Source organism: Mizuhopecten yessoensis, unplaced genomic scaffold, assembly GCF_002113885.1.
Source record: "Mizuhopecten yessoensis strain PY_sf001 unplaced genomic scaffold, ASM211388v2 scaffold3459, whole genome shotgun sequence".
In the NCBI taxonomy this organism is placed as follows: domain Eukaryota; kingdom Metazoa; phylum Mollusca; class Bivalvia; order Pectinida; family Pectinidae; genus Mizuhopecten; species Mizuhopecten yessoensis.
Window position 1 is genome coordinate 665,605 of NW_018405055.1, and position 27,623 is coordinate 693,227.

The 27,623-nt window shown below is 36.0% G+C and overlaps 1 protein-coding gene across 3 annotated transcripts in view; it reads right to left on the minus strand.

Annotated features, from left to right (window-relative positions):
- Positions 1–603: 603 nt before the first annotated feature.
- LOC110447570 (bromodomain-containing protein 3-like) overlaps positions 604–27,623 on the minus strand; it is a 43,511-nt gene continuing 16,491 nt past the window's right edge. For all 3 annotated transcript variants that reach the window (XM_021493351.1, XM_021493350.1, XM_021493349.1), the window contains 14 exons: positions 24,949–25,254; positions 24,196–24,637; positions 21,420–21,590; positions 21,056–21,181; positions 20,733–20,858; positions 15,727–15,809; positions 10,108–10,489; positions 9,043–9,153; positions 8,468–8,716; positions 7,107–7,216; positions 6,375–6,509; positions 5,984–6,075; positions 4,708–4,852; positions 604–4,239 (listed from right to left, as the gene is read on the minus strand). In XM_021493351.1, coding sequence (XP_021349026.1) covers positions 4,174–4,239; positions 4,708–4,852; positions 5,984–6,075; positions 6,375–6,509; positions 7,107–7,216; positions 8,468–8,716; positions 9,043–9,153; positions 10,108–10,489; positions 15,727–15,809; positions 20,733–20,858; positions 21,056–21,181; positions 21,420–21,590; positions 24,196–24,637; positions 24,949–25,254 — 2,544 coding nt within the window. In that variant the 3' untranslated portion in view covers positions 604–4,173. The remainder of the gene's footprint in view (positions 4,240–4,707; positions 4,853–5,983; positions 6,076–6,374; positions 6,510–7,106; positions 7,217–8,467; positions 8,717–9,042; positions 9,154–10,107; positions 10,490–15,726; positions 15,810–20,732; positions 20,859–21,055; positions 21,182–21,419; positions 21,591–24,195; positions 24,638–24,948; positions 25,255–27,623) is intronic.

Consider the following 27,623-nt stretch of genomic DNA (forward strand, 5'->3'; position numbering starts at 1 on the left):
CAGTTAAATTGGCTACCCTATAGAACTTGTTTTTAGTTTTGAAATAGTTTTTTCAAAATGGCGGCCGTGTCGGCCATATTGGATTTCTGATCGACCCGAAAAATAACAACATTTTATCAGGACCATGAGTCAATCATTCCTACAAAGTTTCAGTTCAATCGGCCCAGTAGAACTTGACTTCCAAGTTTGAAATAGTTTCTCAAAATGGCGGCCATATTGGATTTCTGATCGACCCGAAAAATAACAACACCTTCCCATGAAATATTAATAAAATCCCTTTGCCAGTATTTCAGCTTAAGTTGAAAATGTAAAATGTTAACGGACAACGGACGAAGACAGATAGCAATAGGTCACTTGAGCTAAAGCTCAGCTGACCTAAAAATCCTACTGGCCACTATGGTTAAGGATTTTAAAAATGATCCAGAGCATCCGTGGGCCAAGGGGATGTTTCAATGCATAAATGATAACTTAAAATTTATTTAAGTTACACAATTTTTCTTATCATTACCTGATTTTCTTACATTCATGAATGCTGGTGATAACGCATAACTACTATGATCGATACAGGTACCTTTGACATATATAACAAGCCAATGCAAAATATCATAGGTCTTGAAGTACTTTATTTTTTCATGTAATATTGACATGATAATTGATTAAAGTGATCAACGATTTGAGATTACAAGCTGCAGCAAAACAATCAACAGCATATGATACACAAGACTGTCATTTTACACAATTCTGCCTTGACAGAACACACAAGAATACAAAGTTATAGAAAACACAATCTTGCTACTGAAGATGTAGTTATAAACTAGAGAAGTTTGCACTACACATGACAACAACTGTGAGGGACTGACCGTTATAACCCTGCAAGGTTCCGTTTTCACATGATATACCAGTGGAGTATTGGTTTCCTTTCCATTATCAAGTTGAAACAGACTATCAACAGCCGGTACTAAGTTAATCTAAAATCCAAAATCCATGAGAGTATATGGATACCAAATGTAGATACAGGCTGGTCCAACCAGTTAAAGGAAAACATTTTTAGAGGAACAAGTCTTCAAATAATTACGGTCAGTTCTTGAATAAAAAATAATAATACAATAGAAAAACATTTTCAAATATATTCTTTTACAGATGTCAATCACAGCCTACAATAAATCAGAAATAAGACTCAATTGACCAATATATTCCATAATATAACATCTAATAGAGTAGCTTGAAAACATCTTTGGTAGGCAAAGTTATTAAATACAAAACTAATACGAGAAGAAATGATCGAGACTGCATATTGAGATTTAATTTTCAATGTTATTTACTAAAAAAAAAAATGAATTGATTCTTAGTCTATATTTGAAAATATAATTGTTTAAAAACGTCCTCATGACAAAGTTGATAAGACTCTACTACAAGGGTTCAAAATTTCAATAATTGAGCTGAAAATTCAGATTCATAGACATTTTTTTCATTGCACATGGGTTTTGATACTACAGGGTGATTTTAACTATAGTACATATAATGCTACGAAAAATAAGTCAATGTACCACAATAATACATTCTGATAGTGACAGAATCACTCAATACATGTAATCTTACATTATTATGCTCAAGGCAAGTGGAAATGGATGCACTCTGCGTGATGATGAACTTCCACTTACCAACATGTGTGGGACTCAAATGGAACGGGTCTTACCTGACCATTGGCGAGGAAGAATGATATGGGTATGTACAATCAGCTGCTATCAAAACATATATTGGAATAAATTACACAAACAAAATGTACTGCACCTTTGCAATTCACTTACACCTATTTCTATGTATATGATTTCTTTCGATACTATAAAGATGTTATGAGATATTTACATTACAGCTATGAAAAAACAGTCATACTGGACATAATAAAGCCACAACTCGTATGTGAAATGATGTCATTGTTACAAAAATAAAAGAGAAACGAATGAAAGCATGAAAATGTTGCTATAAAGTACAAAAGGAAAAAGCAAATCTCCAAATGTGCAACAATCTTGAATGAATGACGACTCTCTACTCCCATTCCAGCAACTTGCATTATATGAAAAAGTACTAGTATAAAGCAGTGTAGCCAAGTGTTAAAACCAAACCATGAAATATCTACACTTTCATTTCATTGAATGATAGAACGGACCAAGTTTGAATGGAGACATGATACAGTTTAAACAGAAACTTGCAGGGATTATGTTACTGTTGCAGATTTTCAGTTTTAGTATTAAGGCTATTCCATGAATTAATTGTATGGGGATGTGGGAGGCACTTGTATTATTAGATGTGGAGGTGTTAAATCAAGGCCTGCTTATACCATTCCATACATATATTTCACCCCAATTTAACATTTGATGAGTGGTGCAGCCTCCCAAAAGTGCCTCCTTCCCTATATGATAATTCCGGAACAATCCTAATTCACACTACTCATAAGTATTATTTATACTGTAATGATTTAGTTTAGATGCAAACCATAAAAATGCTGAATTGCTTTCAAGAATTAACTGAATTTCTCAAAACTGATTGCAAATTGACATTGGAGATAAAAACAAATCTTTGAAGAGAATTTATAGTGTATGTGCCACCACTAGTTCTAAAAACAGAATTTTGGCTTTAAAAATAAGAAGGAATAACAAGAACTACTACAAATTACACAACAATTCTCAAAGGTCAAGATTTCATATATTACTTTTATTTATCTGTACATATACATCTCTCTCTGGAGATTTTTATTTCAATCATGTCAATTTTCAAAAATTCAAATGATTCAAGTTTAACAACCTAATTAATCAATGTGATCGTATACGATATCTTTTAACAAGTTTCCTGAACCAGAGGAAATTCCTGTTCCCACTTATGCTCAATGACCCAGCCATCCATCTACCATACATACACATACAAAACTTGATGACAACATTTAAAATTTACACCAAATATAAATTTTGAAAACCTACAGTACAGTCTGCACTCATTAATTTGAACACTTCTACATTCCAAACAAAATCTGGATTATATATCTCCCTGATTAATGACTCTGGGTCATGGATTTGTTCCCAAAACAAGCCCATTCCCATCATTTTCTTCCAGATTTTCTTTTCTTCGGAATGTTGGTGACCAGATTAACAGTTCATGACTATTGGATTTAAGAACGCACAACATTTAACATTTTTTTGTTTGTTTTGGGAACAGAGTATGCGTAATTGTTGCTTCATTTATGTAACATGATGGCAAGGTGCCCTTCCCAGAGATTACATTTAAATATCATTTATATCATACAAGTGACAGCTTCCTTATTTATAACATGAACGCCTTCAAATGTATTTCATACACAAGACAAAGTCATGTTTGTTACAGGTAGGAAGTTGTGTCGCTTTAAGCTTCCAAATGAAAATATACAATAAAGGACATACAAAGTTTACGACACAAGTCTCGCAGCTATAATAGTTTAAAGACTTTTTACCTTCCATTACATACAACATGTGTAATTACACTGAATGAAGTTTAGACTGAACCAGGTTATAAAAGCACCATTCTTGATATCTATCTAGTCTCAACCAACCACATCACTATACTATTAGCAGTGTCCAGTACCATCCTCACCAAACGTTCCACTCATATATACAGCGTCAGATTTACAAGTTGTCTTAATTAAAAGACGATAAAATCATCTACGTCTGTTCTGCAGCATAACAATATTCTGTCCTTGTCAATGAACAGACAAGCAAAATTTCAACTGCAGACTTCTTTTCTACACTAACAGATTCAGTCTTGTTTCACAGAGAAACTTCAGTTTTACACACAGCCGTTCAATATTGCTTCTGCAACAGACGGTGCCTGTTTGTGCCATCATGATACTCATTTAATACTGGATATCACATCTTTCTCTGTATTACATTCAATGGCATCAGATTAATTGAGTCGATGTCCATAGTTGCCAATGTCAGAGCCATCAGGGGAGGGGCAGTGTTAGATCCAGTAAAACTGCACAACATTAAAGTACTGTCTTCATGAACTACACTATAGACGCCACTGGTTTAACAGGAAGAGCAACCAATATCTGCTTTCAATGTGTTAACATTTTTAAGCTTAAAAATGAGTCTTGATGATCTCAGCAGCTCATATTATTGTCAATATCTATGCCAACAGCCATCCTCACAGCATTTCCTCAAATGATGCCATTAGCTCACTCTGTGCATTCATATCTATCCTATGTGCCATCTAGAACAAAGAAATGAAAATGAAAATGTTTATTCAAATTTGAACAACAATGAATGCATATTACCAAAGGCCATGCTAACTAACATGTCTGACAAAATTACTCAATTTGACTTCAAAACTATGGGAAAAAATTCTGTCCAAGGTGCTCAGCCCCACCATAGCAAAACTCGGGTAGGAAACTACCACTCATTATGAAGCTCAGATGCTTAGACTCCAAGTCTGATATAAGAATAGCAATAAATACACATCAGAAATAGTTTCTTCATAGATTTTCAAAACGGTTATCTCTAAATATTACTATTTATGAGGAATGGTATAGGTTTGCAAAATAAAGATATAATGTCTGTATCTTAAAGTAAAAACAGAACAGACACAAACATAAGACTACCAAATTGTAGTTTAGGTCTGTAAAACAATGTTCCAAGCATCCAATATCTATTTTCAAAGCCTTGTATCTAGTTTACTTACAGCCTCTCTTCTTCGCCTTTCCTGCTCCTTCATGCGTTCCCTTTGTTTTGCTGCATTGCGCTCTGCTTCTTTCTGTTTGAGTACTTCCTCGTGCAGAGCTTGAGCTCGCCTTGCATGTGCCAAAGCATCATCTTCCTCTCTTTCTCTGAAATACAAAACACATGTAAATAATTCCTTCAATTCATACTAAAAACTTTAAATTTAAAACTGAGGTGTTTTGCAGACACACTGACCAGTTCAAGCACATAATGAAAATCACTTTTCTTTGGAATTGTCTTACACAAGCTATCGGTATTAAATTGTATTACATCTAATTCAGTGTTGTTCCGATTAATCAGTTTAGTCGACGTCTGGTTTGTTTCTGAAAATCGATTTATTGATCCTTGTTTTCCATGATCAATCATAGTTTGACTAATTGAAGTATTAACAAAAATAAACTTGGATACTGTTATTACCGTCTTGGGCAAAACAATTTGACCGAACATCTCGCACAACGACGACGCTGATTGGCTAGTCATTCCACCCGACAACCAATCAGAATCGTTTCTATAGGAATGCCGCATGGCTCAGTCAGTGCGTGACAATATAGCAAACCAGGACATTTCGGAGATTAAACTCCATGATCATCCTGGGGCTACTGATTTAAATGTTTGGAACCCAAGGTATTGTTTGTCCTTAGCTGGATATAAATAAAACACTTTGTTGAAAGTGTTGGCTATATTACAATGTTAAGTTTGACGGGATGTCACAGGTGAATGCCAATCCATCGCAGCATTTCTGAATACGAGATGCAGCTGTCACAGCATAATGGACATTGCAAACATCATCAATTTCATTTCCAAATACATATTTTTCAATAATTATAAGGTTCTGTCAACAAACTTATTGTTTTTTGTATGAATGTTGTGGGTTTTTAGCCCTGTTAATGAAAGTGAAAGTAGATTTCCGAAAGCGAATATAACCTTAAATTACTGAATTTAAGTTCAATTTGAGCGATCATTAGTCACTTAATTGGAGGTGATGATCGAGTATGAATTTACAAGTGATTCCCAACACTAACATCTATATTTATATGCCATTTAGATATTATCTGATAGTTTTCTATATTTCTATCAATTCTTGTGCAAACTAAGGCTATCAAGATAAATTGTAACAGTGTTACTGTGCTGACAGAGATCGCACTAGTTCTAGTGTATGCTCCAAGCATCATATTTGAGTACACCTTAATGTCAGCATCTTACAATCGTTGTGTGAATGTTATTGACACCAAACTAACCTTATTTTCTCTTGTTCCTGTCGATGACGTTCCTTCTCAGCATTGATTTTCTGAATTTTTATTTGTTCTGCTTGCTCTTTAAATGCTCGTTCCTGATAAAATATGTTTCACAATAAATAGATTGTCTGGTATACCTACAGGCACATGATTTTTTTTCAATACTCCAACAACCATACAGAAATAATCATTTAAATATTCAAACCAATATTTAGTCATATCATATTTAAAATATATAATGCTATACTTTTGTAGAGAATAAAGAAAGGAATTGACTGCTGGTCACTGTTTTGCTGTTTACATGCTGGATATTGAATTGAAATGCTATCAGCAACATACCGTAATTAAATTTGCAATACAAAAAAGTGGCTGAACCAAATATTTCATTCCTTACCCTTTCTTCCTTTTCTTTGGCTTGTTTTTTGAATATCTCAAAGCTCTGAGATGTGTGCTTCTTAGAGGAGGATGTTGTGGCTCCCATGTTGGCTAGGCTGGTCCAAGACCCAGCATTCTTGAGTTTAAACTGGTCCTTCAAAGGATAAAATAACACAATTTTTAATTTCTGTTTCATGCTTGATTGTTCACTAAATCTTATATTAAGCACACTACATAATGAAATCTTGGATTTTGACTGGAGATGATGCTATTATCAATATCCCCTATTCTGTGGACAACTCGGGATTAGATGCCCAAGTTACGATATAGCATACATTTCATGTTGCTATATGCCTTTAGAAATCTATCAAACATAATGCATGAGGAAATAATGCTAACATGAATACGATGATGACAATCACATCTAGTTTGCAACATTTAACACTTTAATATATATTATCCATGAAGCAATTACTGGAACCTAGATATGGACTAATAGATATTAATTCATTGACCCAACCCTTCCATCTAGCAAACTATGGACTAACTATCATAACTCTATGACTTTGGTTCTAAAGCAGAATCAAACTCATCTGACCAAAGCAAAGATTGAGGATAAGTTAAGGTCTTTATTTTTGAAAAACTATAATCTTCCACCCAGCAAGCTACAGGCATAAGCTCACATGGCTTTTACTGCCAAGTGAGCTTAAACATTAGAAATTTGTTCAACAATAAAATATCTGTGTCTCACCTTTTTAACCTGAGAGAGCATGTTTTTGTCTGGCTTACGGCCAGGATCGCCTCCACCTGGCATTGTGTTATTGCTGCCCACTCCGAACGATATACCCACGCCACTTGCAGCTAAAATGTTTAAAAAGAAAGTCTAGTAAAACCCGACTTTTGTGTAAAATTCTGACAAGTACATGAATAAGTCAAATATATATTTTCAATCGATTGCAATACAGGTTTCCATAATTATTTCAGGTCATTTGACCAACTGTTCCAGTGTGTTATAGGCCCAGAGGGCCTGTATCGCTCACCTGAATATGTTTAAAATAATTGGTATGAAGTAGGTGCTGTAAGTACATATGAAATTTCAAAAAGATCCATCCAGTACTTGAGATATAGCGAGAACAAACTTCAAACAGAGCCCTACCCCTATATGCATCCTAGGGGGGGTCATACCCACCAATTATACAAAATTGAATCCCCTTGACCCAAGGATGCTCCAGACTAAATAAGGATAAAATCCCATAATCCTGATGGTCGAAGGATTTTAAAGGTTTTACCTCTATTTCTCCTATTGGGCCCCGCCCTTCTTCCTCTTGATGCTCCAGACTAAATTAGGATAAAATCCCTTAATCTCTATGGTAGAAGAAGGATTTCAAAGGTTTTACCCGTATTTCCCCTATTGGGCCCCGCCTCCAGAGGGGTCAGACACACCGTTTATACAAAATTGAGTCCCTTTTGCCTAAGGATGCTCCAGACTAAATTAGGATAATATCCCTTAATCCCTATGGTAGAAGAAGGGGGGGGGGGGCCCACACCCACCGTTTATACAAAATTGGTTCTCCTTTACCCAAGGAAGCTCTACACCAAATATGGACCAAATCCTTTTATTCCTACAGACGAAGAATTTTGAAGAATAATTTGCTGTTTCCCCTATTGGGCCCCAGCCCTCAGGCCCCTGGGGGGCCACACCCATGGTTTATACAAAATTGGTTCCCCTTCTCCCAAGGATGCTTCAGACCAAATATGGAACAAATCCTTTCATTCCTACAGAAGAAGGATTTTAAAGAATTTGCTATATTTCCCCTATTGGGCCCCGCCCCTCAGCCCCCAGGGGGGGCCAGACCCACCATTTATACAAAATTTGTTCCCCTTCCCCCAAGGATGCTTTTGATCAAATTTGGTTAAAATCTGCTCAGTCGTTCATGACTAGTAGTGTTTTAAAGGAAAAGTTGACAGACGGACGGATGCTGTGGTATGGCATAAGCTCACCATGGTCCTTCGGACCAGGCGAGCTAAAAATTACTCAATCTTCTCGATCAAATGTTCAGTTAACCTCATGCTCAATATGTCATCATTAAAAGAGCTGCATATGACACTTACAGATAGTTGCTCCTGGAGGTGCTGGGGGAACATTCTTTGGTGGACTGTGCTTGGGACTGTTACTTGAATCTTCGTCACTGAGGAAAAAACGTGCCATCTGTTCCGATCCTCTAGATTGTGACCGTTCTATTAAAACTGGAGGAGACAGAGGCTTGGTGTCAGGGTATGTCTTGACAGGGGAGCTCACAATAATGGGGGGTGACTGTAAAGGCGATGGCCGAGAAGATATTCCAATATGGTTTGATATTGCTGAAATGAATAATATTATTAATTATGATGACTTCAGATGTACTGGGAATACATGGATGAAACGCATTCTTAATGATGAGGAGTCAGGACATTTTGCTATGAAAAATACTTGTAACAGATAATACTGTAAAATGTTCTTTCAAAGGTAATTTGAACTACACTTTATTTTCCATGTTACTAAATTGTTCAAATATCTGCTAAATAGAGAATGTTGCGATTTTTATTGCAGATACTTCCATTTTTGTTTCTTTCTCTCTAAATTTGACCTATTAAAAGCACACAGTGATGCGTTACGTTCTTGATGTGTGCTTAAGCACTATGCTTACAGACTGGCTTGGAGGCTATAGGCCTTGATGGTGGCTTTGCTGTGGCCATGGCACTAGGTCGACTAGGCTGTTGTGGTAGTGAATGAGTCACAGGTCTCGATGGTGGGGGCACTGTCAATATGAAAAAAAAACAGAAATTTTAGACATCTAGATTCTGAGAGCAATGAAAGAGTGGATTGACCGAGAAACACTTGGATAACTTCTGATGCAGGGCACTGAAAAAAAATATGATGTAAAATTTTGCCAATCTAATTTCTCTTTAAAACCAACATTACATTTTCTATCATCGCTGTGAACACACTTATGACAAGTTTTCAACAATTTGTTGTATGTATTGCACATGGCTTTGTAGTTTACAAAAACTAAAGCCAAAAGTGAGGATTGTCAAGCAAGGCACTAGGTAACAAAAAGGTTTTCAGGAAGTAGAGACACAAATAGTAAGATCAAAATGTTGCAATGGGGACAGCAGATCAACTGTTTTAAGTCCCCTCAGCAGAGGACACAGAAGAAAGCCCCAAATTCTGTAGGGCCTCCAAACATTAGTCGCCTTTCACAATATGTAGTGGGATACAGCAGGCCTTTTCTTTCTCAAACCTGCAGGGGAGGAATACATATAAGGACAACAGATTCTAAGTCAATAATTCTACCACTGTAAAAGTATAATTTTCCTCCATCAAACTCAATCAGTGGGGTCCTGTTGATAAATACGAAAATCAAAACCAAGAGGACAGATACCCTACACACAACACATTTACTGAACAAAGATCATCAAATAATTAATGTCTATCAAGGACAGTATGTATTGACTTTAAAAAAACAACTTTTTTTTAAATCATCTCATTTCTTTTAATGTATTTGAATATGGTATTGAATGCAATAATATCCACTTTAGACTGAATTATCTATTAAATCGACTTAATAGTCTTGATGTGTGCTAAAGTGTTACTTATTAAGCTTTTCATATTTTGACACAGTTGAATGTTCCTTACAAGTATCAACTGTCATTCAAGATAATGCAGTAATCAAAGTAATTAACATTTTTAGAAAGCTCAAGTCTAGACATACCTCTGCCAGGGGAAGCTGGTTTCTGTTGTATGACAGACATTGGCTGGCCCACCACGGATGTGGGCTGTACATGAGGTGGTTGTGGCTGATGAACCATATGATGCTGTGTGGAGGGAGGATAAGCTGGTAGCTGAAGGGGATCAGACTTCATTCCCATTCTTGGAGGCATCTGTCCATAACTGGTGTCTGCAGGAAGGGAAGAAAAATGGTCGTTTTGGGGAATGGATTGCTGTCCTGGAGGAATCGCTGGAGGCAGTGTTTGGCGTGTCTGCACCAAAGGAGGTGGAGACTGCAGTTGCTGTGGTTGCTTGGGCGACATCATCCCAGCTCCAATTGTAATCTTCACTGGCGGTGACATGGGTCCAGAAGCAGCTGGTGGCATCTAGAGATTGAAATTCATAATCATGTCTTTTTTTCTTTGACAAGACAGATAATATGCATGTTAAAAGCACAAACTTGCCCCACATACCATATACAAAGTCTGACCTGATAACTGAATGTAGCATCTGGACTAGAAATTTATTACAAGTGACCTTGAACTTTGATGAACCACATCTAAAACAACCCAAGGTTTTTTTCTTCCACTTTAATATATATCAAGAAAGCATCTTGACCGGTAAATATGTAAAACTCCAATCTTATTAACAGTGACTTTGACGTCGAGCTTTGGCACACCATGCCCAAAAGCAAAAGATTTTTTCCTCTATGCTATGCCAACTTACACCCCAAATCTGAGCCTTTGTGTTCTGATGTTAATGGAACCAGATAACAAAACTTATAATTTCAATAAGTTGACCTTTGACAAACCAAGTCAAAAATTGGTACAGTTCTTCATGCTTCCAAGGGCAACCCACATACTAGGGTTGATCTTTGTGTGATCATTAATTCTTGAATTACCATCTGAACAGGCTATTCATTCTGTGAAGATCCATTTGACATATCACTATTAAAATCAATAGGATTCTTGTTTTCCCTCGAGGAACTTACATAAAAAGTTATGTGCAATCATTTGTTCTGGATATAGGTGTTTGAATTTTTTTCCCCTTCAGTTTACAGTGAATCAAGCCTAACATCTATAGGAATCTTGCAATCCATTCTTAAGTTAGGTGGACAAAGCCCATATATTAGGGAGAATAAAAAGCAACCTCAACCTTCTTAAAACAAGAGGCCCAGAGGGCCTGTATCGCTCACCTGGATACCTAAGCAATCATGGCAAACTATTCTCCAAATGAGATCAAGGGAATATGCCAGACCCCAAGGCCAATCCTTGTAGCATAGCTATATTAGATTTTTCATGCCCAGCAATTTTATGTATGGTTATGGGGTGGAGATCTCAACTGTTTCCAAGCTTTGACTCAGAAACTAGGTCCCTAGAGTTGTGGCCAGACCCCAGGATCGATTCTAATATCGTGACTGCATTTGTCTCTTTTTGCCAAGCATTTGTATATATAGTTTTGGGGTGGGGATCTCAACCGTTTCAAAGTTATGACCCAGGGGCCAAGTCTGCAAGGGTGGGGCAGACCCTGGGATCAATTCTAATATCATGACTGCATTCGTCTCTTTATGCCCAACAATTGTATATATAGTTTTGGGGTGGGGATATTAACCATTTCAAAGTTATGACCCAGGGGTTAAGTCTCCAAGGGTGGGGCAGTCCCCAAGGCCAACCTGGAAGCATATGTGCAATCATCTCTTTATACTCAGCAATTGTATATATACGGTTATAGGGTGGGGCTCTCAACTGTTTCCAAGCTGTGACTAAGAAACTAGGTCCCTAGGGGTTCGGTCAGACCCCAGGGTCTATTCTGATATCATGATTGCATTCGTCTCTTTATGCCCAGCATTTGTATATATAGTTTTGGGGTGGGGATCTCAACCGTTTTAAAGTTATGGCCCAGGGACTATGTCTCCAAGGGTGGGGCCAGACCCTAGGGACATCCTGGAAGCAAATGTGCATTCTTCTCTTTATACTCAGCAATTGTATATATGGTTATATGGTGGGGATCTCAACCATTTCCAAGTAATACATTTTATTGGCCCCACCCCTTAGCCCGGGGGGTCAGCCCCACCATTTGTACAATTTTGAATCCCTGCCTCCCATGAATACTTCCGACCAAATATGATCAATATCCATGGCATAGTTCTGCAGAAGAAGTCATTTATAGCAATATAACCAAATTGCCCCCTTTTGGCCCCGCCCCTCAGCCCCCTGGGGGGTCAGCCCAACCGTTTGTACAATTTTGAATCTCCACCACCTAGAGATGCTTCCAGTCAAATAAGGTTGATATCCATCACTTAGTTCCAGAGAAGAAGTCACTTAAAGCAGTATAGCCAAATACCCTTTTTGGCCCTGCCCCTCAGCCCCCTGGGGGGTCAGCCACACCATTTGTACAATTTTAAATCCCTGCCTCCCAGGAATGCTTTTGATCAAATATGATTGATATCCAGTGCACAGTTCTACAGAAGAAGTCGTTTGTAGCAATATAGCCAAATTGCCCCCTTTTGGCCCCGCCCCTTAGCCCCCTGGGGAGTCAGCCCCACCATTTGTACAATTTTTAATCACCACCACCTAGGGATGCTTCCAGTCAAATATGGTTGATATCCACTTCTTAGTTTCAGAGAAGAAGTCGCTTAAAGCAATATGGGCAAATTGACCCCTTTTGGCCCCGCCCCTCAGCCCCACCATTTGTACAATTTTGAATCCCCACCACCTAGGGATGCTTCCAGTCAAATTTAGTTTAATTCCAACCAGTGGTTAAGAAGAAGAAGTCGTTGAAAGAAATTGTTGACATACGGACGGACGGACAGACGGACGCCACGGTATGGCATAAGCTCACCTTGGTCCTTCGGACCAGATGAGCTAAAAACAAAACAGCCAACACATTATGTATATCTATATATCGCAGTGCATCACCATGTGCAATTTGAAAAAGACTAGTCTTTTGGATACTGAAATGGGGACTGTACCCCTATCATCCATTTTTATTAAGTGTCTTTGACCTTAGAATCTTGGAACCCCATTGCAGTGTTGATGGACACCATGATTACTATAGGGCACCAGCATCCAAGATTCAGGGCCTTAGAAAAAGAAATCAATGCTATATTTTGGTGACCAAATATAGCATGTTAAGTGATACCATATTATTTAACTTTGAGTTAAATCAAAGTGAAATTTAGCTTTGACATCTGCAGTCTTCGAACTGCTCTGTACCGGTATTTACCAGGAGTACTGGTAGGTAATTGTAGTGGCACTATTTTATTCATGATATAAATGGATGTTTGAAAACCATCAAAGATTTGTAAAACATATGCATCAACTCTCGCTGATTGGAATGGAGGTGACGCCAGGCTCGTGACTGAAGGGTTGCGGGTTCGAGTCACGGCACTGTGTTTTATCTCTGAACAAGATACTTTACTCCGACCGTTCCAGTCTACTCAGCTGTAAATGAGTATGTGGTTGGGCAGTACTGGAATTGTTGAATGTTAGCGCCGAAATGGCAGCACTGGCTGTATGCTCCCCAGGGAGTCGAGAAAGATATTGGCTGGTTGCAAAGGCCCTATAACCATGGATAATAATTTGAATGGTTTTCAGACGACCTACAAACTAGATTGTGATAAAGCGGTGTATATAAGAACCTCAAATTATTATTATCATTATTATTACTCGAAGCTGAACCAAAGAAATACTGCTAATCAAAGTCCATGAAACATAAAATATTGGTCTTTGGTTTTAAGTCATGCAATTTCTGACTAGATTACCAGAATTTTATTACATGTAATTTTTATTTTATATTTGTAAAAAAAAATGTTGCAATGTCCAAATTGAATCCTCAACCCATATGGGATTCTAAATGACATTGTTGTTGGCCCAGAAGTACTCTAGATCTAATTTGGTCAAAATTAATTTATTCATACTCTGGGTGTAGGACTTTCCTTTATTTCACCTATTGGGGCTCTGTCCTTCTGTCCCTTAAGAGGCCATGTCCTCCATTTATTCTATGTAAAATTCGTTTGGTACGGGACCATGACCTTAGGTTGCAGGAGCCCCTCAGGATCATGAAGGCACGCACATGACTTTAGATGGAATCTTTTTGCAAACTTCCTAGTGCTGTTATATGTACATTTCAGTAAGGTACTGGCTAAATATCATGCTTGAGGATCTTTAGAAGCTGTTAAGTGTTTTAACAAGTATGACCTATGACCTTCAACCTGGGTCAAGGTTATTTCTTTTCACAAATTTTCACTTTATTTTAGCATGCTACTATCAAAAGATGACATTAGGCTTTTTGCAAAGTCACTAAGTGTTATAAAAAGTTTTGACCACTGATTTTGAAAATGTGTCAAGGTTAATTCTTTTGTCGGCACATCCATTTATAAAATGTTGTCCCCTTGACCAGCAGTGATACAGGCCATTTTTTTTGTCAAAATTGACAATGAAAAAGGAACAGGACATAAGCTCACAAGGCTATTTGAGCCAAATTAGCTGAAAACTACTTGGGTCACATCAAACCGATTAGTTTTTGGGAAGAAATTTGGATAAAAGGGTATAACAAGTGAATTGTATTTGTTATTCATACATTCTTGTTTCATAAACTTATTCCGAGTGTTAAAACTGATGTTCTAACTTATGGCGATTTGTAATTATTGTCAACGGATTCACTTTTGAGCAGAATAGAATGTAACTAATTCAAAATATATCTACAAATCCTAATTAAAATGAACAGGTGTATTTTAGAATGTACATTATATGTCCACTATCATCATTGTGCGAGTCCGACAGCATGGTGTACAGTGTACCAATTGCAGATCTATAGGTAACTTTATGGTGTATACCTACTTAATCTGATGAGCTGGTGGTGAAAGTAGAGCTTACATGTGTATCATAACAAGCTGTGCAGGTTATATTGTCAAGAGCAAGTTGCATGGAATTTGGTTTAAAAGTGTCAGGAGTGTAGGGACAATCATTATAATATTGTGCAAGCATGCTAAAAACTAGACAAGCAAAGTATTGAGATGGATGGAGATGATAACAGTAAAACACCAGTTTAAATTGTCCCGATTTTTTTTGGGAAATGTGAAATAATATATTTATGCTTTTACTTTGGTCATCTGCCAACAGGACCTTCTATTTATAGTGCTAGTGATCTTAACACCTAAAAAGCGAATCTGAGCATGCACTTTCCATAATGAAATAAGGTCTGAATTTGAGTTTGATCACTTCACAGGAATTTCAGTGTCATGGGGAAACTAGTTTTCCAGAATTGAGGAAGTGTTGTGTAATTTTTGCATCAAGTTCGCCCACAGGTACTCAATTTGTGTGGAAAGAAAGATGGGATGGAAAGTGACATTACAATATCCCCAAATAAGAATGACCCGAGAATAATGGGATGTTTTAAATTTGAGAAAGATGCAAGAAACTGTCCATTTCTCTCAAAATGTTCAGGTATCCAAATGGGAGCGACATTTCATGTGTGCACAAATGTTATCCTGATGAACTGTTGATGAATTTGGGGTAGCCTATCATACCATTTCCTGGATTGCAACTTGTCTGATAATTTTTATTTTTCTATTGCAACACTCTTCAAGTGTTCAGAACTTTCCATACTACATTTTACCTACCTGTCGTTTATTGAATTTCCCTCTGCCTTGCTTTGGAGTTCCACCTCTTTTCGCATGACCCTTTGCCTTCTTCATTGGTGATCCTAAAATAGTGAATATGATTTGCTTCTTGGTAACATGGGCATGGGTTTCCTTCGCAACACTGGGTTTCAGGAAGTAATCCAGCAGGTCCACTTCATTGTTTGCTATATTTTTCTGATGTTACTTTTGAAGAATTGAACCGTGTCAAGAGGTTACAGCATTGATGTTTGGCTATGTAATTGTGTTTTTGGAATTTCATTTATATCTCTCTCTAAAACTATGAATTTGGGATTTGTCACCCTCTTCATGCGTACATTGTTGCCACGAGTAAAGTGTCATTACAAGTTGATGTTATAAAACTTTCTTAACCGTAGATTTTATTATTTAAATTTTAAACTTGTTTAAGATTTTTATGTTTGGGTAAATGTATTTTATTTAATCAATAATTGACCTTTGTCCTAAATTAATGTAGTTAAGATATTCACACAAGCTTCTTTTTCTATTTTTGTATAATACATATGCAAAAACATTATATGAACAGAGAATCATAACAAAAATTGTCATGGGGTCCATCAATTTAGCCTTATGCATCATTGGCTAGGCAAAACTTCACCGATGTGCTCGTACAAAGAAAATGCAGTAGCGATAATTTAGAATAACTCTGAAGGAGTTACAATTTTGTATGTACTCTGGTACATTATTGGTAGTGGTGTAACAACACATCGTACTGTCGATAGATTGCGATTGTACACCTCTCGGTTTGATTAATCTACGACAACTTCATAAACTTGATAACAATCGTCGATAGTATGCTAAACAATCAACAGATTCAAAACTACTAACACTAACGATTTTCATTATCATACCATGCTATTACAACTACTGATAATTCAGTTGTTATCATTTATACGCACACGGACAAGGAGTCGAGCGCAGTAGTCGCTATCAGATATTAGTTTCAGCTGTATGTGCTTTTTAATTGCATAACTCATTAACTATTACACAATACTCTATACTCATTGTTGTGAGAATGTTTGACTAACTCAACTCACCGTTGTTGACGTCATACCATTAGTCTACGACTACTATTGAATAACTTGCATATTTAAGACAAAAGTTACCTTATACCAACGAACCAGCAGAAAATTGACGGAATGAACTGGGGAAGCTGAAGTATCCAATACTATCGTGATAGTATACCACATTAACTGAAGTATACCAAAATAATTGAACTATCGCAATAGTGTTTTCCCAAATACAGTAGTAATAGTATTGCATTAGTGAAAAATTCACGCAATAGTCACCTCCCTAATTATTGGAAATGTACTTATCCTTGACAAACTATCATGTATTTTGCTATTTTGAAACTATTTCATTCATTCATATGCAGGCAACTGGTGTATGTGCATAAGGATATTATTCTGTTTACTTCATTTTAATGGTGCATTAATTCTTAAGCAACATGTTCTGCTTGTGCAAAAAGCCCTAAATACATTCTATATTTTCGTCTCGTGTTTATTAAAATTCACTCAGATTTTTTTTTTTTCAATAGCAAAATTTGCTTTTTAGAAAATATTTATTTCTGATTCATTGGTCAAGTCCTGCTTTAACTCAAAAATTAACCTTCGGAAAATATTGATACACATCATCAACATTTTATCTGTTTATTTAGTCTGCAGTTTTCATCTGGGTGTAAATTGCATGTCCTTGTTTAGCGATAGCCATGCTACAGTTGTAAAGGCTCTTCCTACCACAAGACAATCGCAGAATACTCAAATACATAAATATTTATGAATGGAATATACATTTTCATAGGTATATCATTATATTTATGCATATTTTCTACATGTGTTCAAAAGGGGAAAATTGCGGCATCTTTTCACCATAAGTTCCAAAGTTTATTTTGTGATTGAGTGTCATCCTATAACTGGCAAGTATTGACCTGTGCGTTAATATTCATGCCTGTTCTATAGAAAACAGGTAGTGCATCCTACACCTGTAATGCACATGCAGTGATAAGGAAGTCAAATTTGCAAATACTTTGAATATCAGCAGAGAAATTGTCCAGCGTGGTGCATCAGAAAGTTTGCACACCTCAAAAGATCAAAAACAGAGAAAAAATATATGTAATAAAATCATTAGAGTCAGAGAGCATGTCAGTTACAGAATTTACAGTTATACCACGAAATATTTAATCTCAAAAATCACAATTTGTCCATGGATGAAATTTTTGGGAAATTAATGGTCTGCATTCTGGCCAATAATAATTTCAAACTTTATGGCCAATTGCTTTCTCTTCCCATCCACTGCATGTGCATATATATTCTGGTTTTCAGTATAAAATTTTAAGAAAATGAAGAGTGAAAAATGTTGTTCACCACTTCTATAGAGAATATAGAGCAAAATTATTAAGTTTTGTATTCTGTCATTCCTTCAATTCCAGCGATGTTGAAAATAATCCTGATCAGGAAATACCCAGTATTTTGTTTAACACTGCAGTGCACTTTCCAGCTATTATGCACAGCTTCAAGGTTACTGTTCAGTCATTTTTTTTCTCTCCAAACAGTCACCAAATTTCCAGTCGGAAATTGCATGCCTTTTGTCTCCTGGCCTCTTGAATATTGTTCCAATTCTATTCAATAATTCCTCCTCCAGACAATTTTCATAATACTCTGAAGATTCTGAAATTGCTTAAACTTCTGCAAATACCTTTTATTTAAAAATACGGTTCTGGGGAAAAATAAAAATATATACTAAAATTAATTGTAAATATTTTCATAATTTAGAACTGAACATGCATTCATATTTGTGGCACACAGGTCAAAAGATCATTATTGTATGATTCCTCATAATTAACTATCATGCATGCAAACCTTTTCTCATGTGCACCATAAATATCATTCAAGGATGTTCTGCTGTTCTTTCTATATTCCAATAGACAAAAGGTATGCAACATCCTTCTGTTTAGAGCTTCATCCACAGCTTCTCTTGACAAATTTTCCTTGCTTGATGCAAGAATAAAGACACACCTATATGTACATTGCAACAAAACACAACCCCTCCCCAACAGTACCCCAGCCAGTAGGAGGTAGATCAACCATGGAGTGCAGAATGTTTTCTCATTGAGGCACAGCCACAAAACAAGCTGCTAATGAAGAAGGACAAAAAAGTAAAAAAAATCTTTTATTTAAATGTTTATTTATTTCACATGAGTCAATATGTACTAAAGACAAGATGAGATATGCAAATTACTATGTACATTGATGAGACGCAGGACTACATGGCTTAAAAAAATTACAAAAGAACCTGTGTATACCTAGGTGATGTTATCACCAATCTATGTACAACTTTTGTAGAAAATATTAAAATGAGCACGTCACAAACACAGTAAAACTACTAAAGGGGCACAAAATATTATCAATAATCAATACTATTGGTAGAGACCTTTAAACAAAACCATTTAAAAATCTTTCATGCATCATAAGTTTTCCAAACATTTCTTTTTCCCAAAGAGATAGATCTATGAATTTATAATGTAATACAACAGAAAGGAATGCTAATAGCAAGATTCTAGCCATGGAGTGCAAAGATGTGTTGATTGCTCAAGATGAGGCCAGCTCACTTATGCTTCTTCCCATCATTTACTTATCTTGTTCCTGTCATGCAAGACTTTTTCTAGGTAACATCCCTTCCCTTATTGGGCTAAATTTTGAATTTTTCCATTTCAACAAGAGAATTTTACCTGCTTTGCTTTAATTTTGGAAGTTAAAAATTCTGCAATTCTTTTCAGTAATAAAGGTAATTCAAGATTTTGGAAAAATATACATACATGCTGTATTTTTCATGATTACATTAAACTGAAAAAAGCTACAAGTCTTGCAGGATGAACGAGATTCATATTTGGCAGGGAATAAAATTCTCCCAAGATCATTACTGACGAGTTATCACAACAAATGAGGACAAATGAAAGATGTTTTGGACACTTCGCGTATGTATGAAATAATGGGCCCAAATCTTTTAACAATATCACATTATAATATTCCCTCCCCCCATTAAATAAATAAAAAGGAAAGAAAAATTGAATAAAAAAATCTGCAGCACTTTTTCAAGTAACTATCACCACTTCTTTCATATCTTAAAGCCTTGTTCTTAACCAACGAGAAATTCTGAGGATGGAAGTTGTCAATCTTTTTTCTCTCTAAAAAGATTTTTCACATATAACTACTCGATTGCTCTTCTTTCAATAATATCAAATTATGATAAGTATTCTTCCTATTAACACAAAAAATACGTCACCACACATCACACAATAAATAATCCTAACAATCACTCATTTTTTCTCGCATCATCCAACTAACAGCCAGGTTACAATTGGGAATTCCTCCACACATGAACACAATGAAAAGCACCATATTCAATGACGCACATACTTAAACATAAAATGATCTTAGATGAAACCTTGTACATTCTGAACCTGCATTTTGTACATGATTGACTATGTTCAATGGCTCATGAAAAAAAAAATGAATGGGATGATCAATGTAAAACAATAATTTATGGTATTCCACACCAGCATGTTTTGTGTGACTGGCCCCAACAATTAACACATTCTGCACTCTAAGCCAAACCAAATACAAACACCTTGTACTGTCCATTTCAACAATAGATGCAATATTATATATCAACAACAATGGATTTCAAGACCCACTTGGTGCTTAACTGCAGTAAAATTGAATGTCCTCTGCAATCGTAAATTAAAAGAACTGGACTCATCAGAAGAGACTTCATGTGGCATGTAACCAAAACCACTCTTGATGATAACCAATCCATCCTAGCAGGCTCATGTAGTATAACTTGTATTACATGTCATCCTGCAGCATTGCCCAATCCCAGTTCACCTGCCTTGCAATGTGGCAAGGCAGGGCCAACAAACCCATTACTCGTAACCCCCAGAGCAAGCCTAGACTGGATAGAGGTTGTCTAACCTGACTCAGAGTCGCTGGAATCGGAAGAACTGGAAGAGCTACTGTCACTACTGGAGTCACTGCCGGACGAACTACTGCTGCTGGCACTCAAGCGACTGGCCCCACCATCTGCTGCATTGCCATCATCTAAGTTACCAAACAAAACAGCACATAAAGGTGAAGGGATTGGATTAATAAATATACTCTGTTGCAGGAAAACATACACTATAACTGTACAAAATGCAATTCTGTGATGACTGCACTAAAATTGAGACTTAATTAAATCAAACACTGACTATTAAATTTCTATCTTGAATACTTATTTTCATGTGATATTGACTTACCTTTTTTGCTACCAGTTTTCTTGTGCGATCCTCCTAACTGACCCTGTACATCCTGCAACCGCTTTTCCAACTCCTTTTTCTTTTCACTCTGGGCTTCTTCACGTGACTTACCAGCTCCTTTTTTTGCTAATATGGACCAAATTTAAAAAAATAATTCACATCTATTAAACACTTCAAATCACCAAAGTCCAGCAAATAACATGTATACTTCAACTTATTTATTTAATATTAAATTTTCCAATTGAAATTGATCTTTTCGGCAGACATCAAATATATTTTTTGAATCCATCCCTCATTAATATTTTAAAAAGAATTAATATTCATTATTTTCACACTAAGTCAATTAACTGTAGTGAATACTTACTATACGTTTTTCTTGTTTTCTTTTTTAAACAAGACATCACATAAGCTTCTAATTCCCGTAATGTTGAAGGTTTTAAAGTTTCAAAGTCTATTTCTATTTCATCTGGATTGGAATCTCGTAAGGACGGTTCTCTGGATTGTATTATATACACTACTCTTCCTAATTTGTCCCCTGCAAAGCAAGATATTAAAAGTCAGAGCTACTTAAATGAAAAGCACAACAACAAAATTAAAGTTCACCCATGTTGAACAAAAGTGATTTTGTTGTGGAGATTTTAATGAAAAGGAAGACGGTTCATTATCCATCATGGCCGTAACAACAATATGCACTAAAACCCATTCAAATGAAGTGATGAGACTTCTTTTGATTTGTAAATTAGAAATATTTTAATACATAATGAATCAAATGGATTAGGCGTAAGTTATAACAAGATAACCAAGGCCTTCTCCACAATGCTTTTGCACAAAGTAAAACGACATATTACTGATCACAATAATGCCACTTTACATAAAACAAAAAAGATATGGAATATTGGAAAGACTTAAAAACTTGATTAATAGACTATAATTTCATGTTTTTATAGTTAGTCTAAAATAAAAATAGATTAATAGACTATGATTTTATGAACAATTTTAGTCAGAATAATTGTGTAATTTACCATTAAATTTATTATGGAGTTTTCAGCTAAGCAATTCATGATTTCAAGCTTAACTCTTTGCTAGCTACTTTAAGAGTTAAGCAGCAGAAGTATAATGAAAAACATTTCCAGCTGCTGTGTACTTTTACTGTCAAAGCCATTCATGGCCACAAAAGACTTTAAATTAAAAATTTGTGTTGGAAGGGAGGTATAGATAGTTCTTATTATTAAGTGACTGGTAACAACAAAATTTTAACCAATTTCCAACACACGGCGAGACCAAGGGACGTGAAATTTGTATTTGATGTGATGCGCAGAAATACGTGCGCATAGTATAGTGTTGACAACATACAAGTGTAAAGTGAAACTAAAAATTGATTTTGAGAATTTACAACATTTTTCAACAGTGTTCACAAGGAATAGGTATTGTTAATGCATTTAGTGAATTAAGTAATCATTTTTTTATTAAAACAAAGGACCATTGGTGGCAGTATTTCATGGCACAAAAAAACATAGTTACACGGTTTTGGTTCAAATAAGAACACGGTTATCCGACTTCCTAACCGTTGCCAACAGCCCTAGCTAATTAAACTCAAGCGAATAGGAAATAACTAATTCCACGAAGCAGAAAATTCATTGTAGATAATACAGCTAAAAAATAGTCTTGTTGCATTTGCATTTTTATGTAGTTTTTTAACCTGTGATGTTGCACAAATGTCACTTTCAGGCACACAGGCAATATATCCTGTTATAAATTTCTAAACAGCACACATTTCTAAATATGTGTAGGAACAATAGCCAAGTTTAAATGCAGACAAGATTACTTGAAATTGTGAATGTGTATATATAATGTGCTTACGCAGACCTGTAGCTCTCACCTGGACTGTATATGCTTACTTTTTACAGACTAGATGACCTGAACCCCTATTCCCTCAACAATGAAATTTTAACTTTCAATCTTCAGATATTTTTAGTTCTTGCTCTCAAAGTTGTCTCAACATGTTAGAAAAAGATAACATGGTTGGTCTTTATAACATATTTGACCTGTGACTTCGAAAGAAGATCAAGGTTATTTCAGGAAATTTGATAATACTCTAACTTTGGATAAATGGAACTAGATACATTTTACCAATGAATGCATGTGTTGACATTTGACCATGACCAGTATATGCAAGGCCGATCTTGACACAATATATTGGAAACAATAGGCCCATAGGACTTAACAAGTCATAATGAGCAAAGAATTATTTTAGAGACATCATTTGAAGGTTTGGCACTCTTTGACAACCATAAATCGCACTGCCCCTAAGCCCCTTTGAGTGGTCAGCCATTTAATAAGGATGAAATAGTTCATACAAACTGGGTTTTCAGTAAACCCCTGTGATATTCAACAGATTGGCATAAAAAATTAATTTCAGATTACTCTGCATAAAAGATGCAAGTAGTATTTTATTTAATTTAAGCTCATTTCAAAATCCAAGCACTTTTAAAGAGGAAAATGTTTTTTTTCCTGAAATTAAAAGCAAGTTTTGTGCACAACTGTCAAATATAATCATATATCATTTTGTGCACAACTGTCAAATATAATCATATATCATTCCTCTGTTAACCATAAAATGTTGACTTTGATCCCCATCACAGGCCGATGGTTACAACCAAATTCTGAGAATTCGAAAATGTGATTGTTTATGAATGACAGATAAGGAATCATTTGATTGACTTGGGTGAACTGAAAAAAGTAACACGCTTGTGGCTCTAGACCTTATGGCTCTTTACATTTGACTTATGTGACATTGAAAATAAGTTGGGTAATTTATAAAGAAAACTTAGCACCCCTTTCCTCGTTGCTATTGACTGGATAAAAAAACAAAGTTCATGTAAGCAAAAAAAGCTAACAAGCACTTTGCCAAGTATTGGGGCTAGGTAAGAAGAAAGCAGAGCAGGGCATACCCTTGTCACATGCCATGTAGTATCTATCCAATTCAGACTCATTGTAAAACCCCTCAACCTTCGAGAGGTAAAACTGTATCCAAAGTGCAAAATTGACATAACATTACAAGAATATAACATCATATTGAAAGGTCAAACAGAACCAATTCACAGGAATGTGTTTCACTCAAATGGCTATATAAAACTCACCAGGCAACTTATTTATATCCAAACTTAACTGCCGCTTTTCATCATAGGTCATTGGCTTTGCATTGTCCTCATCATCACTGTCAAATGCTGGAGGTGGTGGTTGTAACTGAGACACAGCCACTGTTGCACTTTTATTTTTCTTGGAACTACTTTGAGAGCGACCTGCTCGTTTGCGTTTAGATTCAGAAGGCGATTTTTGTTTATTTGCCTTTGACTTAACAGTTTTAGCAGGCTTAGAGGTGTCTGCAGCCGGCAATTGCACAAGTTGAGGCTGAGATGGCACATTTAAAGGTTCTATCACTTTGTCTTTCACATCATCTTTGACTTTAGATTTCTTTTTCACAAGTCTTTTCTCCTTTCTTTCACGTCTTTCAGTCTTTTGTTTTAATTTTTGCATATGTTCTTCTGTTAACTGTTGCAACTGTTCTTGTATATGCTTCATCTGAAATAGGAACATTTTGTTAACAAGGACAATTTTATTTGGATTATATTTTAGGTGTACTCGGGGCATTGCTCCACATCCTAAGCATTTAGAATTCATCAACCTATTCAGTTTTTGAACAACTTAAATGTAATAAAATGGATTTTCTATAAAATTCAGAACACATCGGTACTTTATGAATTCCACTGAGAAAATACATTTTTAACATACTGCAATCCCTTCTTTATTCTATGTCATGTTCAAAGAATTGAATCTTGTTTTTACACTGCAACTAGAGTTAAAGTTAAGTAGGTATATCATTGCCTGCCTACCGTTTCCTGCAGTTCCTTGATCTTCTGCTCTCGCTCATCTTCACTGTCATCATCATCATCTGTAGGAGATTCCTCTGCAGATGAACTTTCACTATCACTCTTTAATCCCCCGTTTCCTGCCATTTCTGGCAGGTCAGGAAGTTCAGGCATTTTTGCATATCTCATTTCAAAAACATCCTGTAGCTTCTTTGCCATCATTACTACATCACTATCTGGGGGGTTGTAACGATAACAGTTTGTGAAAATTAACCGCAAATCCTCAGCAAACTCAGAAGGACACGAGTACTCTCTTGTTTCTAGCTTTCTCTGAAAAAAATATATATAAAGAAAACCAGTAAGAAACCATTTAAATTTTTGCCAAAAAAGGCAACAAATAATACATTTAATTCAAAACACATATTCAGAATGCAAAATAGAATGCACATAAAACTTATTGTGGCCATAGCATGAAACAGTCATACTTTCAGAAAGCAGACTGGGATTACTCATAGCACTTTCCATCACCTGACTGATTAAAGACTCAATCATTGCAATAAAGCTGTGGTTACAGGAGGCACGGTAGTCCAGTGGTAGGACGTCAGGCTCGTGACCGAAGGGTTGCAGGTTCGCGCCACGACAATGTGTTGTATCCTTGAGCAAGATACTTTACTCCGCTTGTTCCAGTCTACTCAGCTGTAAATGAGTATGTGGTTGGGCAGTGCTAGAATTGTTGAATGCTAGCTGTTAGCGCCGAAATGGCAGCTCCGGCTGTATGCTACCCAGGGAGTTGAGAAATGTATTTGCTGGTTGCAAAGGCCCTATAACCACGGATAATAATTTGTGAACCGCTTTGAGACGACCTACAAACTAGGATGTGATAAAGCGGTATATAAGAACCTCCAATTATTATGATTATGATTATTATGGTCATTGCCCTATATTTTCAAGACACAGCTTTGCCTTATTTGATGTTACCAAAATATTTTTGGATGTTATGTCTGGACATGATAGTTGTAAATAGCCTGATAATGATGTGCTTACATTTTTTTATATTCATTTTCATTTAATTTCAATTTCAATAATGTACATTACAATTGCATTTTCTGTGCGAGTGTCATGATCATGATAAAAGGCAAAATTTATCATAACCTGATTTTGTCAATCATTATCTAGCACATAATATTTTCATTATTCTAGAAGTTTTTAGCAATCTAGTTTGCTTTTTATGGTTGTATTTGAAATGAAAACTACATTTTATCATTTCATTACTCTAAAGGAAAAGCAAAATTCTGTTGCAATTACAAACTGGTGAAAATGAAGTGGTGATAAGTCATGTCTAGAACTTCAAGGAAATTTACCACTATAAAGCTGTCAGCATTCATGCAACTGTCACATCTTAACAGAAATCAACATAACTATTTAAGTTTTTAGTGGCCTTTTTCAGAAAGCAAAGTTCAGTGATAACATGATCCCTTGTGAATAATGCTTCCAGCTTCATAGCCGGAAGAAAAAATTAATTTCAGCAGTTTTTGTAAAATATGATCAATACTCTATGTTTAATTCACAACTGACAGAAGCCAGGACTCAACAAAAACGGTACCTTATCAATCTTATAATTGTGCAATAAAACACTAGCCCAACTGACTTAAAGGGGCATCACGCTGAAGTAACTTTTTTTTTTTGTCTTTTTTCCAAATACTACATAAACATATCAAGTGAGACTCCTTATGGAAAATGCCGATCGGATTTGGCTGAAAAAGATTCATAAAAATGATTAAATCTAAGATAATCATCGGTATTTCTACCTGTCTGACCAACGTTTTGTTCAGGGATTTCCCTCTACTAGCGCATGCGCATAGCACACCATTTCTTTGTAAACAAAATGACTGGCCGTGTGAAGTAAGCCAAAGAAAAGTGTTGTACCGTGTCAGCTACGAAGCGAATAGTTGCCAAATGGTCAAAAGATAGCGCAAGGGGTACGTTACGGAATCATTATTGCCAGTGGGAAGTATTCAAAGCAGAAAATAACTGCCCTAGCAGTCAGTACGGTGCATGTTTTCTTCCGGATAGCGGCCGGTTAAGCTGAAATAAAATCGACAGAAATGCTAGCGCTGTTTATGTTATGAATAAATATCTAAAACTATTAACCTCGCTAGTATCATTGTGTGAGTTTGAACACAGATGAACTTAGTTTAATATGTTAATGGGCATGTATCGGAGAGAGTTTACTTTGTGTTTTTTATAATTATACAGTGGTTTATGCAAACGAAAGGGATAAGTGACTGGTTAGTTTGATTTTGCCATGAGGCCCCCCAAGGGATAACTGCTGTGATGGCCACGGCGTATTCTGTTCTCTGATCCTCTGTCGGTGCTCGGGGTCAAATGAGATACGTGCGCTATTAGATTTACATAATTTATAATATTACCGGGATCAGTAAAATGGTATGATTTAATTATATTGCTGAATTAAACGATTGTTTTTTGTTTTGACATGCAAGTTTTAAATTAGTACTAATATAATACCCGGCCTGCCTTGGCGCGACGACGCAATATATAAAAAAAAATCGCTCTTCGTCAGAAAGCTACGTACGTTATCGCAGCTAGATAAGCAAAGTTAAGTGATGGGGCATTGTTTATATGGAATAGCCCGAACATGATCCCTAGTGAAATAATGGTTCAGGCCAAGATTTGGTTTG